Below are 12,978 nucleotides of genomic sequence, written 5' to 3'. Positions count from 1 at the left end.
AAGCTGATGATGATGTGCATCTCTACCGCCACCTACTCGGTCTTGATTAATGGGGAACCTCAAGGGCATATTACACCTACTCGAGGACTTAGACAAGGCGACCCCCTCTCCCCATATTTATTCTTATTGTATACGGAGGGCTTCCATGGGCTGTTAAAAAAAGCAGAAACAATGGGTCACATAAAGGGGGTTTCTATTTGCCGGAATGGCCCAAGACTAACCCATCTTCTCTTTGCAGATGATAGTCTTCTTTTTTGCAGGGCAAAAGAAAGCGAGTGTTAAAAGTTATTGGAGGTTTTAGCCACGTATGAAAATGCCTCTGGGCAACAGATAAATAGAGACAAAACAACTCTCTTCTTTAGAAAATCAACTTCTCAAGATATGCAAGATACAATTAAAATGGCTCTTGGAGTACAGGTGGTTCAACAATATGAAAAATATTTAGAACTGCCTTCTTTCATTGGTCAAAAAAAGAAAGAGAGTTTGATAACATCAAGCAAAGGGTGTGGAAAAAGTTGCAAGGGTGGGAGGGTAAATTATTATCCCAAGCCGGTAGGGAAATTTTAATCAAGGCAGTGGCCCAAGCACTACCCACGTATGCGATGTCATGCTTCAAATAACCAATTGGTTTGTGCCATGATATTGAGACTCTGGTCCGAAAAATATTTTGGGAACAAAGAGGGGAAGGCCGAAAGGTTCACTGGACAAAATGGGAAGAACTTTGTAAACCGAAGATACAAGGGAGAATGGGGTTTAAAGACCTTTCAAGGTTCAATGATGCCCTCCTGGCAAAACAAACTTGGCGCCTCTTACATGATAAATCCTCCTTATTTTATAAAGTTTTTAAGGCCAAGTTTTTTCCACATTGTACAATTATGGAGGCCACAAACCCAAGTTCAGCCTCACATGCGTGGAAAAGCATCATTAAGGGCAGAGATGTGATACAACGAGGCGCGGTTTGGAGAATTGGGGATGGCAGATCGGTGTCAATTTGGGGTGATCGCTGTCTTCCGGTGAAACACTCCCCAAAAATTGTATCCCCCTGTACAGGAGCTTTGACAAATGCAAAAGTCAGCTCCCTTATTGACAGTGACCGCAGATCATGGAAGGAAGAAGCTTTGAGTGCAAACTTGTTTAGTTTTGAATCTGAGATAATTAAAAAAATTCCCTTATGCCACACGGTCCAAACAAACACACTCACGTGGCCTTTCACTCCAACCGAGGAATACACAGTGAAGTTTGGTTATACCTTCCTGCAAAAAGAGTTTCAGAACTCCCAACCTGGCCAATCCGATCTTGATTACTTGAAGCCACTATGGAAAGCTATCTAGAGTTTGCAAGTTCCGAGTAAGGTAAAAAATTTTGTTTGGCGCGCGTCAAAAAATTCTTTACCTACAAAGACGAACCTGATGAAGCGGAAAATAATCAATAAAGATCGATGTGAGCACTGCAAAGAACAAAAGGAAGATGTGATCCATGCTTTGTACCAATGCCCGAAACTACAAGACCTGTGGAGTAAAACTAAACACTGGAATCACAGTAGCCTCAAACAGGCTACGTCCTTTATTGATCTAATAGGTTGTGTTTTTGCATATAACAGGAACCCGGAATTATTCTCCATGGTGGCGTCGGCAATTTGGAATCGGAGAAATAATCTTTGCCTTGGAAAAGTTGCTACCTCACTTGACGAACTGCTTTCTCAGTCACTGGATCGAATACGGGACTTCAAGCTCAATAACTCCTCCTTCGCTACCACAGTAGGTCGTCCACCTACCAGATGGCAAGCTACGGATCAAAACACCTACAAAGTGAACTTCGACGGCACCCTGTTTACAGAAGCAAACACTGCAAGTATGGGAGTGGTTATACGCAATGAGGAGGGTCAAGTTATGGTCTCCCTCTCGCAAAAACCACACTCCCTTTTACAGCTATTGAAGTGGAAGCTATGGCAGCAAGGAGGGCCTTAGAACTCACACTGGAGACTGGATTTTAGCAGATCATATTGGAAGGTGACTTGCAGATTCTCCTCTCAGCCTTGGAAAATAACTCTCACACTATCAAATTTTGGGCACTTGATAACAGACATTCAATACCTTGCCTCTTGTTTTTCAAAAATACAATACTCTCATGTTCGTAGGCATTGTAATACTGTAGCTCACTTTTTAGCGAGAAGGGCAGTTTCTTTATCTCAAATGCAAGTTTGGATGGAGGATGTACCACCAGATCATGTACTTCAGGCCGACTTAAATGGCCTCCTTTAATATTAAAGGTTTCGACCTTCTTTCTCAAAAAAAAAAAAAAAAAAAAAAAAAAAAAAAAAAAAAAAAAAAAAAAAAAAAAAAAAACCCTTTCAGTTCAAACAACAATTTTCTTATAAAACAGTTTTGGAAACTATTATGTACAACTACATAGATAAGAAAGGCAAAACACCAACCAATTACAGAAGGAAGACACCTTTAGATGAATTCTTGCCTTTTTGGTGTTGCAGGTGTTTCCTTGATGGGAAAAAGAGCATATAAAACAAGCTTGCTCGAGTACATCACGTGTAAATTTGAGTGGCAGATTACTCAGAAGATGAGGGCTGTAAGGCTCGGATTTTAACATTATATTTTCTACAACTTGAGACTTCATTGCCTGAGGAAGAATCTGATACAAGTCGCTGGGATGATGTAAAATCATTGTAAGCAATTCCAATATCGTTACCACACTTGCGGCAAAGAAGTTCTCCGACGGAACAAGCCCCAAGAGTTCTTAGAAAAGTAGGGTATACACTGGATTTCATCAACCTGAGTAAATCTGCTCTCATCAATGTTAAAGAAAGAAATGATCCCTCTCTTTATAGATTTTTCATATTTAGAACCAATGGTTGAGGTGTACCGATTGCAAGAGCTTAGGTTCAGCTCATACCCACAAGAACCACAGCTGCATAAAAGTGACTGTAATGTCATTGCCATGTAAAGAAGCATCTTTTTTTTTATAAGGTGTAAAGAAGCATCTTTACATTTATTTTGCATATACAACCAATAAAACAAAGACAAAAGACACCAAAACTACAGGAAAATCAACAGAAGGCTTTTTATCATAAATTAAGTGTTATTAAAAATAAGGTGATCAAAAATTCAAAAACTGATCAAACCTGCAGAATCTCATAGAGACAATAGATAAAGTTACCATAACCTCAGGAAAAGTGATATTTATTTTGTAGGATAGGTCAATTGTATTACTAGAAACCTCCCTAAAATGTTTGTTCTATTTGTCTTTTTTCTTTTTTCATGTAGTAGTGACAAAAGTGAGTGATTAAGTTGATAAGCATTGATGCTGTCCAACATGATGAATCAATTATGTTAACTCTCAATTCTCACACACCCAAGATCCTAACAAGCGGTGTAGGCCTCAAGATTTTAATCCTAATAATGAAACTTCTTAGAGAATGAGTTTGATGGAATTTAACCCAAGGTGAAGATTTATTAAAAATTGCCTCGAACTCCCATTTAAATTTATTATTAAAAAGATTTTTCTTTGAGTAAAAGAAAATATTTTCCTTGTGAAAAAAGTAGCTTGTTTTTCCTTAAAATTTGGCTCAAACTCCTATTTCATTGACTTCAACATAAGTTGGTCTTCTTCATTATAAGGGTAGTGTTATATTTCTTATGAGGTTTAAAGATGCATGCATTAGCATCCGATGTTTGTGTTTGGAAGCTGAAAGTCAAAAGATGCCCATGGATAAGTTTTTTTTTTTTTTAGATACATTTCAAGTGGAAAGGAGAAATTCAAACTCTAGACATCTCCATTGGAAACACCAAGAAATCCTATTTGACCTAAATACATATGGTGAGTAGATTGTGAGTTAAGAATTTGTTGATCCATGTTGGTGAGGGTTTATGTTTGAGCTTGTGAAGCTCTAAGAGTACAATTTTTGAGGATTGATCAAGGATTTTAATTCTTAATTCATGTCGTTGATAATGGATTTCGGCATAAATTTTTAATTTTATTATTTATGTAGTGTATTTCTGTTACATCAATTGAGAACACCTAATTTCAATAAAAACGAATAAAATGCATTCAAATGCAATAACCAAATATATTTCTTAGCCCTTTCCCTCTCTCTTGTGTGTGTTTGTTTCTCAACAAAATATATATATATATATATATATTTCTTAGCATCCTACCATATTAATGGTCGAAAATCACAGCAGTGTCTATGATCAAATTCAGCCCAATTTTACAAAAGATAGATGTCACCTCACCTCACCTCACCTGATGAAAAGTCAGTTTCAACAACAGAGGTTTTTCCATTTTGTTAAATAGTAACCAATCAAACAAGTTTTTAATCTACACAAAATAGGCTTAATTTATAAATATAAAGTTTTTTTGTTTGGTTGAGAATGAAGTGTATATTTTTATAAAAGTGAAATTATCATTTTGATCTCTATATTTTGTGGTCATTTTCAAAAGTCAGCTTAACAAATTTTGAGCAAAAGTGGAAACTTTTTTATATTTAAATATTAATTAAAAAATATTTTTTATTTTTTATTTAAAATCTAATTTTCTAACTTTTTGAGATACAAAATTACTACTTAAATTTTTATATTCAAGTTATACTAACATTTCTTTTTTGTTGATATTATAGTTAATCCAGTTAATCTTTCATTAGTTTCATGTGAGATATTCGACCTTAAATAGAATTTTACTACTTTTAATTTGAAAAACTTCTTTCTACATTTGCAATTATAACAAGTATTGTTAGTAATGAGTAAGCGAAATATGCATTTGGAAAAAAATCAAGTCTTTTTATATAATAAGTACATTAATTGGAGTATTTTACATCTATTTGCAAAATTTCTTTTAAAACTTTTAGATCTAAGTCCCAATGGAGCAAACTTTGTCGCTCAATGAGGTGATGGAGACCCATTCCAAATCCCTCATCCTACCGTCGACTAATTGGATAAACTGATATACTTAACCATAATTACCAAGCCAAAAAAACAAACACCAAGCCAAGGAAATTCATGACATTTGATGGTTCAATCCAATTGCAAGCATATAATGACACAACTTTAGCTAAATACCGGGACACTCGTAAATCAATTACTGGATAAAGCATACTACTTGGTAAATCACTTGTTTCCTAGAAAACCAAGAAAAAAAAATCTCTCATTCATTAGCTTAGCTGTGGTAGAATTTAGATCAATGGCAACAACTTTTTTGTGAGGTCATCTAGCTAAAACCTATGATGCACGGACACTTCATTTGAGGAGTGTCAAAACTTTCTAACAAAATGTCCTATGTCTGAAACTATTTAGGGATATGCCTCTATTTTAAAACTCAATTTTTAGAAAATTGAGTTTTAAACGTAAAACTCAATTTTTGGACAATCGAGTTATAGCGAACTTGGACTTAGGGAAAAAAAAAATTCTAGAACTTGAGTTCCATGAACTCGAGTTCCATTCAAAGAACTTGAGTTCAAGGAACTCAAGCTCCACTTGAATATTTTCAAGGAACTCGATTCTTCGAATGGAACTTGATTTCCACAATTTTTTTTTTTTAATTTTCAATTCGCTATCACGAATATCGACACCAACTCCAGGGGAAGTGTTGAGGAAGACTAACCCAATATAGAAATTTGTTGAAACTTATCAAGAACATTGCAACTATCAAGCTTGTAGTTCAAAAGAAATAAGAAAGAAGACATAGAAGCGGTGTTGTTTTATGCTAAAGACCCAAATTTAGACATGATTTGATAGAAAATAAGGGGTATTTTAGAGAGTTTAAGAATATGTATAAGAATATTTTAGTACAAAAAATGATAAAATCCAAATAGGAAATTCTATTATTATGACCAAAAAAAAAACACCGGGCCAAAGAATTTCATGACATTTGATAGTTAATCCAATTGCATGCATGTTATGACACAGAGTGGGCTAATTGTAGGGACACTCGTAAACCAATTACTACTTGGTAAAAATCACTTGTTTACTAGAATTTCCTCAAAAAAAAAAATGAAGAGAGATAAAAACCTTGCTTTCTAGAAGACCAAGAAACAAACAACCATTTCTTATTCATCAACAATGGCAAATTTTAGATCAATGGAGACAACTTTTTTGAGAGGTAACCAGCTAAAACATATTAACAGATCTTAATACGAATTGTACTACGAAAACAAGGTTGCCATTTGAAGAGGGAAAAATGTATGGCGACAGATCCTAGTATAGTGGGTCGAGCTGTTCACTGTTCATGGGCTATAAAATAGACGAGCCTATTGTGTGCAAGACCCGTTGAGGACAGATCCGTGATGAATAGATGGAGTATAGACGGATTGATTGGCCATGGGTTAGATAGAAACCCTAAATAGGAATACTTGCGACACACACCATAGAATCCTAAGGGAAACATAATCCTAATGCGAGGAGGATTCCAGAGGTTACGTATATTGATGAAGATCTTCTCTATATGGAAAAGATTTGTCCATCACGTTTAGGATTCCTATATGGAAAGGAATTCGACTCCGAGGAAAAGAGGTCAACATTTGACTACTATAAAGGCTCCAATACCCTCACAAATCAAGGTACGCATAATTACGACCTCTCTAGCACTCTAGAGTTTTAAAAGGCTCTAACTTGACCTTCAGAGGGTATTTGACCTTCCCTTTTCTTTATGCAGGTGTCGTTTCGAGTGTGCAAGCATCGTGTGACTCACTGGTGATATTTTTAACATCATCAGTTGGCGCCGTCTGTGGGAAACGAAACAACGTTTTTTGGTTTGTAAGCCATAGTAAACACTTTCCAGAAAAAAGAGTTGCATGGTGCTGACTCACTCAATGGCAACAACGAACAACGTTCAGGGAGACGAAACTTGCGCAACGGCCCTCGAAAGGCAGGTACAGACCTTGGCCGCCGCCGTAAAGCGCCTTACTAAGCAGAACCATGATCTGGAGGAACAGTTACGCCAGAAAAATGCAGATCACGACACTCAAGAGCAGGACCAAGAAGGCACCAGTGCTGATAGAAGAGAGCGAGAAGGGCCAGAGGGCAGTAATGCTCCGAGTAGACCGGAACGTCAAAATTTGAGCATGCCATCCCTCACGGATACAACTCAACCACACATTGCCACGGAGATACAGGCAATAAAGGAACAAATGGAGGTCATGATGAATGCCCTCAAAGGATGGGTATCCAGCGATCTTGACGATCTAGTAAATCGCACCGACTCGCCATTCACTGCAGCTGTCAATTCCTTCCCCTTACCATATAAATTTCGCATGCCGCATATAGACAGTTATGACGGAGTGAAAGACCCTCTAGATCACCTAGAGACCTTCAAGACCTTGATACACCTTCAAGGGATAGCGGATGAAATCATGTGTAGGGCCTTCCCTACAATGCTGAAGGGCCCCGCAAGGGTATGGTTCAGCCGATTAACGCTGAACTCCATCAGCACTTTCAAGGAGCTAAGCACTCAGTTCACTACACACTTTATTGGGGGACACAGATATAAGAAGTCCACGGCATGCTTGATGAGCATCAGGAAGAGGGAGGACGAGACACTGAGATCCTACATAACCCGCTTCAATAAGGAAGCGCTTTCGATCGATGAAGCCGACGACAAGTATTGGCAGCAGCCTTCACAAACGAGTTGCGAAAGAGTACGCTTTTTTTCTCACTATACAAAAACGACCCGAAGACCATGTCAAAAGTACTTTACAGGGCCACTAAGTACATGAACGCGGAAGACACACTACTGGCTCGGGAGGAAAAACTGAGGAAGAGAGAGCAACAGGGAGATGCACGACAGGACTAAGGGCAGAAGAGACCAAGGACGGGAGACAGAAGGGACGAAAGGCGCCCTAAACCCTAGGGAGGAAGGTTCACAAGCTTCACACCACTGAACACCCCAATAGACCAAGTCCTAATGCAAATCAAGGATGAGGGGGCACTGACATTTCCAGGGAAGCTGAAGAGCGATCCAAACAAGCGACCTAGAGACAAGTATTGCCGCTTCCACCATGATCATGGTCACGACACGGCTGATTGCTACGACTTAAAACAACAAATTGAAGCCCTTATTAGACAAGGGAAGTTGCAAAAATTCGTCAGCAAGGAGAGAGTGGATCCAAATCCTCAAGAGCAGGCCCCCCGACAGGATAATGAGCGTCCTAGACCCCCCATCTGAGACATAAGGATAATTATAGGGGGAACCGCAACTACTGGCTCCTCCAAGAAAGCTCGAAAGATGTACCTTAGGATGGTTCAAAATGTCCAGCTAACGGGCTCCATACCTCAGATAGCACGGAGGGAAAGCCCCATCATTAGGTTCTCTGAAGAAGATGCAAGAAGACTTCACCACCCACACGACGACGCACTAGTTGTCAGCATACGTGTGGGGGACTACAATGTTCGTCGAGTGTTAATCGACAACGGCAGCTCGGCTGACATCCTATACTATCCAGCATTCCAACAAATGGGGATTGACAAAACGCGATTGATACCAACGAATGCTCCGCTAGCCGGTTTTGGAGGAACAAGGGTATTCCCGTTAGGCTCGATCACGTTCTCGATGACGGTGGGTGATTATCCATGGCAGATCACGAAGGACGTAGCATTCCTTGTGGTTGATTGTTCATCCGCTTACAATGGTATTCTCGGACGACCTACACTTAACTCGTGGAAAGTGACAACATCGACATACCACCTAATGATCAAGTTCCCTACAGATTATAGGATTAGGGAGTTGCGAGGAGACCAAATGACCGCCTGTGAATGCTACATTGCCATGCTAGAAATGGAAAATCACCAGCAGACTATGTGTATAGAAGAGCAACAAACCATAGCGGAGCCGATTGAAGAATTGGAAGAGATGGTACTCGATGAATCAAGGCCTGAACGGACGACTAGGATGGGGACGTCGACTAGCCAGCAAAAACGTCAAGCCCTCGCAGCATTCCTCAAGATGAACCAAGACTTATTCGCGTGGAGCCACGAGGACATGCCCGGGATTGATCCCTCCGTCATGGTTCACAAGCTTAACGTGAACCCAGCATCCTTACCCATCCGACAGAAAAAGCGAGTGTTCGCCTAGGAACGAGACAAAGCGATAGTGGAAGAGGTCAGGAAATTACTGGAAGCGGATTTTATTCAAGAAGTATATTACCCAGACTGGTTGGCAAACGTAGTCATGGTCAAGAAGGCTAACGGGAAGTGGCGAATATGTGTCTATTTCACAGACCTCAACAGGGCGTGCCTGAAGGATAGATACCCCCTCCCTTGGATAGATACTCTGGTAGACTCAACGGCCAGACACCAACTCCTAAGCTTCATGGACACCTTTTCAGGCTACAATCAAATCAAGATGAAGGAAGCTAATCAAGAGAAAACTTCCTTTGTCACCAGCCAAGGACTTTTTTGTTATAAGGTGATGCCATTCGGACTCAAGAACGCGGGGGCAATGTACCAGAGACTAATGAACAAAATGTTCATGCACCAGATTGGGAGGAACGTACAAGTGTACGTTGATGACATGTTAGCCTGCGCAAAAATGACCACCTAGATGACCTCCAAGAGACATTCGACACCCTTCGGTCTACAACATGAAGCTGAATCCAAGCAAGTGCGTGTTTGGAGTAACGGCGGGGAAATTCTTGGGATTCATGGTATCCCAAAGAGGTATAGAGGTCAACCCGGAGAAGATATGGGCTATCATGGAGTTAGAACCACCGAGGATGGTGAAAGAGGTGCAAAGCTTGAATGGCAAACTTGCAGCCTTAAACAGGTTCATCTCTAAAGCAACAGACAGATGTCTACCATTCTTCCGCACCCTGAGAAAATCGTTCAAGTGGACAGACGAGTGCCAAATGGCATTTGAAGACCTGAAGAAATACCTTGCCTCACCACCATTGCTCAGCCCATCCAAACCAGGGGAAGAACTCTACCTCTACATAGCGGTTTCGCAAGTGGCGGTCAACGTGGCCTTCGTAAGAGAAGAGGAAGGATTTCAACAACCCGTCTATTTCATAAGTAGGGGTTTTCGGGGGGCAGAAAAGAGGTACCCCAGATGGAGAAGTTGGCCTTCGCACTGGTAACCGCAACCCGGAAACTCAAGCCGTACTTCCAGGCACATACCATCATAGTCTTGACGGATCAACCTCTAAAAAGAGCCATGAGCAGCCCTGAGGCTACCGGACGAATGGCTCTGTAGGCAATAAAGCTAAGCGAGTTTGATATACAGTACCACCCGTGAACTGTAATAAAGGGGCAAGCTGTGGCAGACTTCATCGCTGAATATACTCAATTAGAAGGTAAGAAGGTAGACACCCCCAGACAATGGAGCATCCACACAGATGAATCTTCAAACAGGCAAGTTGGAGGTGCCGGTGTGGTGATCCAAACCCCTGACGGAGATAAAATCGAGTGCATGATTTGACTGGACTTCCCAACAACCAACAACGAGACCAAATATGAAGCATTGGTGGCGGGATTAGACCTCACAAAGGCAGCAGGTGCTGAAAACATGGTCCTACATTGCGATTCCCAAGTAATAACAAGTCAGATTAATGGTGTCTACGAGTGCAAAAATGAAAGGATGAAGAAGTACCTGGAAAAAGTCAAGAATCGGATCGACAGCCTCGAAGTCAGATTCGTTCAAATCCCTAAAGGAGGAGAACGATTGTGCCGACCGTCTGGCAAAAGCAGCCTCTGCAGAATTTATGCTAGTCCCCGATCAGGTATTATCGTTTGTCCAAGTTTCCTCAATTATTGATGACGAAACAAAAGTGCAGGAGGTGAATCCTGAGAATAATTGGACTACACTGTTAATAGCATACTTGAAGACGGGCACACTACCAGACGGAAAAGACACAACCAGGAAACTGAAAGTCCAAGCCTCGCAATTTGTGCTCAATGATGTCTTATACAAAATGGGATTCTCACGACCGTACCTGAGATGTTTGGGTCATGAGGAAGCAGACTACATAATGAGAGAAGTCCATGAGGGTATCTGTGGAAACCATTCAGGAGCACGGTCTTTAGTGCACAAATTGATCCGAGCAGGGTACTATTGGCCTACAATGCAAAATGACGAACAAGCTTACGTTAAGACTTGCAACAAATGTCAGAGATTCAGTAATCTGATCAGGCAACCAACTGAGGAGCTGACACCCATGACGGCACCTTGGCCATTCGCCCAATGGGGACTAGACATCATGGGCCTCTTCCCAACAGTAACAAGGAAGCTAAAATTTTTGGTAGTTGGTATCGACTACTTTACTAAGTGGGTGGAAGCAGAAGCCCTAGCTACTATCACGGAGAAGAACATCCGCAGTTTTGTATGGAGAAATATCATATGCAGGTACAGGATACCCAGAGTGCTTGTCTCCGACAATGGAAAGCAGTTTGACAACAGTGCATTCAGGGACTTCTGTTCGGAGCTGGGTATTAAGAATCACTACTCGTCGCCCACACACCCACAGGCCAATGCGCAAGTCGAAGTCACGAACCGGTCCTTACTCAAGATCATCAAGACCCGGCTCGAGGGGGCTAAGGGAATATGGCTTGATGAACTACTAAGCGTCTTATGGGCATATCGTACTACAGCAAGAACACCAACTGGAGAAACACCGTTTAAACTAGCATACGGAAGTGAGGCTGTCATTCTTGCGGAGGTAGGACTTACGAGCTATCAAGAGGAAAACTACAATAAGGAAAAGAACGAAGAGGCTTTGTGGCTTCAGCTAGACCTGGTGGACGAAGTCCGGGCTACAGCAGAGCAGAGGTCGGCACGATACCAGAACCTCATGGCAAAATACTACAACTCCAATGTCAGACATAAAGACTTTCAAATCAGAGATCTTGTGCTACAGAAGGTAATGTGAGCTGCTAGAGATCCTTCACAAGGAAAGCTCGGCCCCAACTGGGAAGGACCATATAGGATCTCATCATGGCAAAGGAAAGGGACCTACCACCTTGAAACTCTAGATGGACGGAAGCTGCAGTACGCATGGAACACGGAGCACCTACGGAGATACTACCAGTAGAGACGACATGAAGAGCACCGACGCTTCCCAGTTTCCAGTTTATTATTGAGTTTTATTAGTTTTTACGTCGAACAATTTTTTCTATTATTTAGTTTTGCTATCGCTAGTCTTTATTTCGAACAATTCTTTCTACAAGTGCCTTTTTAAGCCCAAGGGGGTAGGTACTTTTTTACATGGTTTTCTTTCAATAAGAAAAATATTCTGACAAGATTGTGTTTTTTCTACTTAATTTACCAAAGTCCAATACCGGACGGGTATAAACTAAGTCCACAAAGTGGACGGACCATCCCAAGGGGACGAATTTACAAAGTCCAATATTGGACGAGTATAAATTAAGTCCACAAAGTGGACGGACCATCCGAAGGGGATGAATTTACAAAGTCCAATATTGGACGGGTATAAACTAACTCCACAAAGTGGACGAACCATCCCAAGGGGATGAATTTACAAAATCCAATATTGGACGGGTATAAACTAAGTCCACAAAGTGGACGGACCATCCCAATCGGATGAATTTACAAAGTCCAATATTGGATGGGTATAAACTAAGTCCACAAACTGGACGGACCATCCCAAGAGGATGAATTTACAAAATCCAATATTGGACGGGTATAAACTAAGTCCACAAAGTGGACAGGCCATCCCAATGGGATGAATTTACAAAGTCCAATGTTGGTCGGGTATAAACTGAGTCCACAAAATGGACGAATCATCTCAAGAGGATGACAACTCTAGGTCCAAAAATGGACGGGCATAGGTCCATTAGAGGGACAGGTCATCCCCCCAAAGTCTAAAAATGGACGAATATAACTAAGTCCACGAGATGGGCGAATCATCCCAAGAGGATGAAAAGTAATAAGTCCAAAAGAGGACGGGTATAACTAAATCCACAATGTGGACGGATCATCCCAAAAGGATGAAAACCCAAAGTTCAAAAATGGAAGGAAATAAAT

General features: G+C 40.9%; 2 protein-coding genes across 2 annotated transcripts; one reads left to right on the top strand and one right to left on the bottom strand.

Moving 5' to 3' along the window:
* Positions 1 to 1,542: 1,542 nt before the first annotated feature.
* On the bottom strand, positions 1,543 to 2,948 carry LOC136069140 (uncharacterized protein At4g08330, chloroplastic-like). The gene is given in 2 exon segments (XM_065777346.1): positions 1,543 to 2,720; positions 2,722 to 2,948. Coding segments are annotated over 2 exon segments (384 nt in total). The 3' UTR covers positions 1,543 to 2,563.
* A 5,281-nt stretch (positions 2,949 to 8,229) lies between these two features.
* LOC136069139 (uncharacterized) lies at positions 8,230 to 9,075 on the top strand. The gene has a single exon (XM_065777345.1). It carries the CDS (start codon positions 8,230 to 8,232, stop codon positions 9,073 to 9,075), a length of 846 nt encoding a protein of 281 aa, XP_065633417.1.
* Positions 9,076 to 12,978: the final 3,903 nt, after the last annotated feature.

This window comes from Quercus suber, unplaced genomic scaffold, assembly GCF_002906115.3.
Source record: "Quercus suber isolate HL8 unplaced genomic scaffold, Cork oak 2.0 scaffold_153, whole genome shotgun sequence".
NCBI classification, from domain to species: Eukaryota; Viridiplantae; Streptophyta; class Magnoliopsida; order Fagales; family Fagaceae; genus Quercus; species Quercus suber.
Note: the sequence above shows the minus strand (reverse complement) of the source record. Positions and strands in the feature narration are given on the sequence as shown.